This window comes from Cebidichthys violaceus, unplaced genomic scaffold, assembly GCF_023349555.1.
Source record: "Cebidichthys violaceus isolate CVI_PGR_0920_01 unplaced genomic scaffold, fCebVio1.0.p SCAF_4, whole genome shotgun sequence".
NCBI lineage: Eukaryota > Metazoa > Chordata > Actinopteri > Perciformes > Stichaeidae > Cebidichthys > Cebidichthys violaceus.
The window spans coordinates 3,574,943-3,582,933 of record NW_027176594.1 but is presented as its reverse complement, the minus strand read 5'-3'; the positions used below and the strand labels follow the sequence as shown (position 1 = coordinate 3,582,933).

General features: G+C 36.9%; 1 protein-coding gene across 1 annotated transcript; it reads left to right on the top strand.

The window, feature by feature from the left end:
• Positions 1-815: 815 nt before the first annotated feature.
• On the top strand, positions 816-5,468 carry msmo1 (methylsterol monooxygenase 1). Its single transcript, XM_068727376.1, has 6 exons — positions 816-890; positions 2,129-2,423; positions 2,643-2,791; positions 3,362-3,488; positions 3,644-3,798; positions 5,035-5,468. The coding sequence occupies exons 2-6, from the start codon at positions 2,169-2,171 to the stop codon at positions 5,222-5,224; spliced, it is 876 nt and encodes a 291-aa protein (XP_068583477.1). The 5' UTR covers positions 816-890; positions 2,129-2,168; the 3' UTR covers positions 5,225-5,468.
• Positions 5,469-7,991: the final 2,523 nt, after the last annotated feature.

Here is a 7,991-nt window from a genome sequence, read left to right as displayed (position 1 = left end):
ACTGAATGATCATCTTAGAGAATAATGAACCTACAGTTTATAAAGTAGTTCAAATGATCTCTTATTAAAATGCTGCTCAATGCAGATTACCAATACTTTTAAATCTTAAAGTACATTGTGCAGATAGTACTTCCATACTTTTACATAAGCAATATTTTGAATGTAGGATTTTTTATTTTTGTAATGCAGTTTTTTTTCTTCAGTGTGGTACAGCTACAGTACTGTACTGAACTTTTAATTAAGGATTTGCATACTTGTTCCACCCACGGGGGTTTTATAAAGTGAAAAAGTATTTACAGTATATACAGTCCTGAAAAAATTAAATTGATACTCAGCCGTCATAATTAAATGTTGAATATGACAAGAACTGAAATACAATGATGCACGTTGTGTGATTAAATGTAGATACACTTCAGGAAAAAACAGTATGAACAGGAAATATAATTTTATTTAAAAAAAAAAAGAAATACTTCAGTGGTGCTTTAATTGAATATAATGATATTTTTTAAACTTTATACCACAGTGTATTTGTCTAAAAGTCTCCACCACATCACCAAAGTTGACATTGGAGTCATAAACTCTATTAATGTAAATTTGAGACGGAAGACATTCATGTATGACTCAAAGTTCTCCGGACCATCCCATCTCTTCCGTCGAACACTTTGTTCAACACGGCAGAGGTTATGAAAGGCTGAGCTCCCCTCTGATTGGCTGTCGCTCTAGAAACATTCAGTCTCACTATCATCGCTCCATCCCGCGGACCAATCAGCGAAGCCGCTTGCCTCCTCGACGTCAGTCTCCTTTCCTCTCGGCCAATCAGATTGATCGATGTGACTGTACTTCACCCGGGCAGCCGCTTCTGTGCAGGTAGACGGGACGTTCGGCTGAAGGTGAGAGAACCGTCGTTGTTCGCTGCAAATGAGATATTTTTATATGTTTATTAGCAACGATTGCTAAAGTACATCTGTTGTTTATGTATTTTAGTGAAGAATTGAGGCAGATGTGACATCTAAAGAACAACATGTCGGCCTGTTTTGTAATCTCAAACACACCAGTGCTGACTGAATGCTTCTGTGCAGAATGTATTGATTCATATTGTACGTATTGTTACCTTATGCACCTGATCTTAGGCAACATTGTTATGGCATAGTGTATCACCATTATTTTTGCTTTAAAGCAATAAAATAAAATAGCATTTTTTGTTGTTGTTATTGTGTGTATTTCAATGGTGTAATATCTTTATTTTCTGCAGTGGTGGAGGATTACATTTATGGTTCTTGTCATGTCATATCACTTTTACTTCGACTACATTTCTACTTTTTCAGTGATACATTTATACAACTATTGTTACTAGTTAATTTGCATTCACATTGTACATACGTAACCTATTGTCTTTTCATAAAATGTGATACATAATTATAGATTAAACTATCTAACTAGCTCGTAAACTAAATGCAGTTTGCTGATGATTATTGTAATTTGTACAACTGTATAAGGACCAGAGGAGTTGAGATGTGGAAGGAATTATTACATGCCCTACTTATGAGTTTTATGCTTAAAAGTGTAGGTAATCTGTATGCAGAAGAGGGTTCTGGGACAGAGAATGTCGTATGTGTACAGATTGCAAAGCCCTCTGAAGCAAATTTTTAATTTCTGATTTTGGGCTATACAAAAATAAATTGAATTTAATTGAAATTGAAATATGTATAGCATACCAAAGCATCTGCATTTTTGGTGTAATTCTGATTGGTACACATTTGAAATTATATTAAAAGAAACTGTATCGATGGATTTCTATAAGTTAGGTAGTGTTTGGTTATATTTTCGCTCTATATCTATATTTATAGAATGTGTTTTAGAAGCATTATTATATATATATAATGAATAGAAATTATGTTTTAATGTGGTAACAACTAAAAGATCTCAGTTAAAAACTGAACAAGTGCAGCAAAATAAAGCTCCTGATCTTTTGATGAATTTATAATTAGCAAACATTGTACATTTTGCATAATATTGAATTTCTTCAATATTTCTTGTTTTTCTTTTATGGTTCCTCTGCTGTATTTACTATAATTCTATACATCCCGTCTGAGAGTTGTACATGTAACGTAGTGTTCCTGTTTTTCAGTCTTTTTCTCCACACCTGCACTCACCCTGCGTTATCCGTCATGGAGGTAAACGGCACGGCAGACATCTTGAGCTCTGCTTACCTGGCGGCGGAGTACTTGGATGCAGCTTTGCCAGAAAACCCCTTCCAGCCCTCCATGAAACACGCCTGGGGCTACATGCTGGACAACTACACCAAGTTCCAGATTGCCACCTGGGGGTCGCTCATCGTCCACGAGGTCATCTACTTCCTGTTCTGCCTTCCTGGTTTCCTCTTCCAGTTCATGCCCTTCATGCAGAAATACAAGATCCAACAGGTTTGCTTGGTTGTTAAGATTTTATTTTCAGTATCTAAGATGACATTCCTGTTAACAGACCTTCTGTTTGTGTGTGTGTGTGTGTGTGTGTATGTTTTTGTGTGTGTGTGTGTGTGTGTGTTTTTGTGTGTGTGTGTGTGTGTGTGTGTGTGTGTGTGTGTGTGTGTGTGTGTGTGTGTGTGTGTGTGTGTGTGTGTGTGTGTGTGTGTGTGTGTGCAGGACAAGCCAGAAACCTGGGAGAAACAGTGGACATGTTTCAAGATGCTGCTGTTCAACCATTTCTGTATCCAGCTGCCGTTGATCTGTGGGACTTACTACTTCACTGAATTCTTCAACATCCCTTATGACTGGGACTCAATTCCACGCTGGTCAGTTGAAGTACAATTAATCACACCCGAACGCGTCATATTCAAACCACCCTAGATACTTGAACAACTGCTCCACAAGTCCATTTGCAAATGTCAACAACAGGGTGTGGACGCTTCATAGACTCAGCAATTAATCAATCTTGTGAAAGGCTTATTGCAAGGGTGAATTCTTCTTTGGTCTCAAAAAGGTATAAGGTCTCTTTCAAAAAATAATCCAACTGGATGGTTTCTGCAAATTCAAATTATTTTATTCCACATGGCAACATTTATTCAAATGTAATTAAATTTGCTTGTAATTATTTATTTTAACAACATGATTTTAAAAATGAATAATATAATAATAATATATTTATTTTTGTAGCAATCACCAAAAAAAAGTAGACAATTTAACTTTTTTATTTTTCTTGCCCATACATAATACTATGTGGGACCATAAAGATTTTTTTCTAGAAATTGCTCGTTACATTTGCTGCCACACGTCTGAGGACCTTCAGTGGAATCCATCAGTCAAATCTGTTATTTGAGATAACTCGGTGAGCTTGTCCTGTCTCCTCTCGTCTTCTCCTCCAGGCCGTACGTCCTTGCTCAGTGCTTCGGCTGTGCCGTTGTTGAAGACACCTGGCACTACTTTCTCCATCGCCTGCTGCATCACCGCAAGATCTACAAATACATCCACAAAGTCCACCATGAGTTCACCGTGAGTAAAACACACACAAGTGATAAGATGAATAAACACAAACACAAAACTCTTTACGGAAGGGTTACTTATTAATGATGCTGTAGCTCTCACACGTGGAAAAGTGACCACGTTCACACAAACGTCCTCATCACAGTGTCTCCGCTGTCCTTCAGGCTCCATTCGGCATGCAGGCAGAATATGCTCATCCTGCTGAGACTCTCATCCTGGGAGCTGGTTTCTTCATCGGCATCATGCTCTTCTGTAACCACGTCTTCTTCCTGTGGGCCTGGGTGTCTTTCCGCCTGCTGGAGACCATCGATGTCCACAGGTTGGACACATTTTATGCATAATTCTGTCTTCTGCTGCCTTCTCTGCAGGAGAGCTTTGTTAGAATGTTTATTGAGGCATATTTATTTGAGTGTATTGGAGAAACACAGTAGCAGTTACATCACTGATTATCGTCGTTAACTCTGTCAGTAATAATGAGGTCGACCACTAGATGGCCACAGAGGGCACCAGATGTTCCTATCATATTATCAGGTCACACAGAACTCCAATTCACATTTATATGCTGCTATTATTCATGAGCTAAATGTATGCTATACAGTATGCAGACCGAAGGCTCACAATCTGTGGGGGCATAAACAAGAACACAAATTCACAATGACAAAACTCATTGTTTTATACTTTTTATTTAGCCTTTGCCCAATTTGTTTTTTTGGTCATATCTCTCTGTGCTTTTATTACTTTTTTATCTTAAAATGTATTTGTTATAATTTGATTTTAAATCAAGTCAAAATAAAAATAAAAAAAATTCAATTTTTTTTATATTTTCACTCTGGCCTATGCATTTTCCTGATTTTATATATTTTCTTAAATTACTTTGCAACTTGCTTTTAGAAAAGAACTAAATATTTGATTTATTATTATTTTATGCTAAATAACCTGCTTATTCTAAATTATCACATTCTTTGTTAGCAATTTCCAACATTATAATATAATAGAATAATCATTTAAACACAAATTAAGTGTGCAACACACATAATGCAACAACAACAAAATGAGAGAGCGGTAAAGTAAAAGGATTTAGAAAAAGAAAATATTGAAGAATACATTTTCCAGACTGCCTCAACACCATTTCATTTTGTAATCATTTAGCTTTTTTTGCCTTTTTATAAAAAATGAAGCACAATGCTAAAACAATGCTTGTCACAAAAGTCAGACTGCCAACAATGCAGCAGGATTAAATAAAAGAGGACAAAGTCACCAATTATTATTGTTTGTGGAAACATATGCAGTGCAATACAAACATAAAATTAGCCATCTCTTGATATCCAACCAACCACAAGGCAGCAACACAAGGACCAAACCAAAAGAAATGCTAATATCTTCAGTACCACCACTAGAAAGACATGTTTTTTTGATCATTTCGAGTGCCTCATCTGAAAAGCATTTGTCTTGTTGGAAGGATGATTTTAATCAAAAATGTTGATCTTAATATCCGAGACAAAACAAACACTGGTGGTTTTCTTTGAATGACAGACTTTCTTTTTTGTGTCTTCAGCGGTTATGACATCCCTCTGAACCCGCTTCACCTCATCCCGTTCTACGGCGGCACACGTTTCCACGACTTCCACCACATGAACTTTGTCGGGAACTACTCCTCCACCTTCACCTGGTGGGACAAGCTGCTGAAGACGGATAGCCAGTACAACAAGTACATGCAGAAACAGGGAGACAAGAAGGAGCAGTAAACCCCTCTGGGCTTCTGTTCTTACACTGGCCTGTTTTGTCAGGAGCAGGTTAGAGGCAGCGACTTGGACAGACACACAAACAGAACTGCTTTTCCACACACACACACACACACACACACACACTGAAGGTGTATTGATTCTGAATCAGACTGCGTGTTGACTTCAGTGTGTTTTCTGTGCCTTAGTAGTTTTTGTCTGCTTCTGTCAACAGCTGCTGGCTGAATAAAAACCATCAACATCCTCATTTTGATTTGTCACTTTGCTTGGTCATTGGATGAAAAAAAAAGTTTGTACCGCATGACTTTCTTGTGAAATGCCTCGTATACCTCTGAATGTCTGAGCACTTTGGCGCTTCCTCTTGAGTTAAACCGAGTCAGAGAGTAACGTGGTGTTACAGCTGCAGTTCAGTCGGAACTGTCTGGGCTCAAGTCAGGCATGTTTGATGCAAATCCATGTAAACGTTTTGATGAAAAGGGGTTGACTCATGGGGCGCTTCCAGGTTGTTCAAGCCTGTTTTGTTTAAAACTGTACAAATAAATAAATGCTGTCTTGATTTTTACAAAAACAATCCTTGAATATGTTTTGGTTTTCTGTTTTTATCATAAATATGTTAACTACTTTGAACAAGAGTTTGGTTGTGTTTGAATTTGATACAAAAAAGACACTTTGTGCTCTTCAGATCACGATAAACGTGTCGCGTTTATCAGCGGGAGACACCCCAAAAACAAAGTTGTTCATGCACAAGTCAATTTGGAGATTTTGGGCTATTTTGCTCCATTACATTTCAGAATACTTGTAATACAAGAAAAAATAATTGTCTTAATTTGAGTAATCTACTGGGGAAGTTTTATGGTGATATCTATGAGTACATTTTTTTTACCCTATTCACCTGTAGTGTCTTGCAAATTGTTTGGAGTTTTACATCTTTTAGAAAATGTGTTTTGAGCCAGAAATATCCACCTCAGTAACACTAACACACACCAAACTTTCCAGTTTCATTCCTATTTATATTCAGAAGGTGGTTCAGAGGTGTTTGTTCATAAATCATCCATAGCCTGATTTATAGAACATTGTATTCCGGAAGATATTGATTTTCTTTTATGGCAGTATTTTTTTTATGACAATATCTTTTGATTTATGGAGTAATAAAAAAAGAAATTCCAAATTATCTCTGTTAAAACCTTTGACTCTTATATGTCAACAACATGAAACAATCATTTTTAACCTGTCTTTATCAGATTTCTGTAATGGGAATGTATGCAAATTAGCACATATTTGATAAGATAATGCCTCAATTGAAGTAACTCAAAAAATAATTCCCTTAGTATAAATAATGAACTGGGGGAGTTTCATGATGATATCTCTTAGTTATTACTATTACAATTGTTTCCATATTCATCTGTAGTGTCTCCCCTTTCAACTATTGACACATTTCTACACAGGACTCAGTGACTGTTTAGGCTCAGACATTTCTGAGATTAACATCACAGATTTGCATCTTCTCCGCAGACTCTTTTGTAGACAAGTGTGGGTTGATGGAGGTGGGTGATACAGTAGGTTCCCTTCATCTCCTCTCTGCTGCACTGTGGACACACCCCTACTGCTGCGTCAAGTCAGCCGACAGCAGCAGCTACCAAACAGGAAGTGAGGCGCTTTTATACACTGAGGACCAAACCTAAGTTAATAGACATAAGAGTAAGTTAATGGACAACATGGTCCCACTCACTCTGAAACACATCTTTGAATAAATCAGTCAAATGAATGACTTTGTTATATATTAGTCACAATGTTGTATGATTTGTTTTCCTCCAGCAGAATAGATTTTGGGATTCATTTTTCTCAAGCTGTTTTTGATAGAAATACACTAAATAACAACTGTTTGAGGTTACAAGAGGGCTTCAACTGAAAATGACTTGCGTTATAGTTTAATCTGTTGATTATCAACACTTTTGTAGGATATATAACTGTGATAATAAACTAAAAAGCAATCCAAATATAAGCTATAGATAAATACAAAATAGCCTCACGAAAACCAACAGTGTTGAATAATAATTAAGTAACTAAAACTCTAATGAAACATATGGACATGTTTTCAATGTGATCATGGAATAGTGAATAAGACTATTGTTTTCAGGTAATTGTTTAAAAAGTGTTATTTTTACTGCATTCCAACCATTTAAAAAAAAAGTTTTTAAAAGTTAGCTTTTTTCCACAATTATCTTTTTTTTCATGATGCCAATTTTCACCTCAGTCAGTCATTCATGATGAACAGAGCAGATTGTGTGCTTCGCTATTGGAGGCATTAAATGTTATTGTGACAGAAGCAGGGAGAAATAACATTACATAGTAATAATATTAGTTTTAACAATTTAATTGGGCTATTTCACATCAAAGGGTCATATATGTTGTCTATTTATTTAATAATGTTTTATTATTTATTAAATAATTATATATTAAATTTGCATACCAGCCTCATGTGGGAGTGGACGACGCCATCATCTACCTGCTGCAACGAGCTCAGTCGCACCTGGATGGAACTGGTGGCTCTGTGAGAATCACTTTCTTTGACTTCTCCAGTGCATTTAACACCATCCAACCAGTGCTACTGAGTGAGAAGCTGCGGGAGGTGGGGGTTAACGCGTCCACTGTCTCCTGGATCACTGACTACCTCACAGGCAGACCACAGTTTGTCCGACTGGGCCGTGTACTGTCTGATACGGTGGTCAGTGATACTGGAGCCCCACAGGGAACTGTTCTGTCTCCCTTC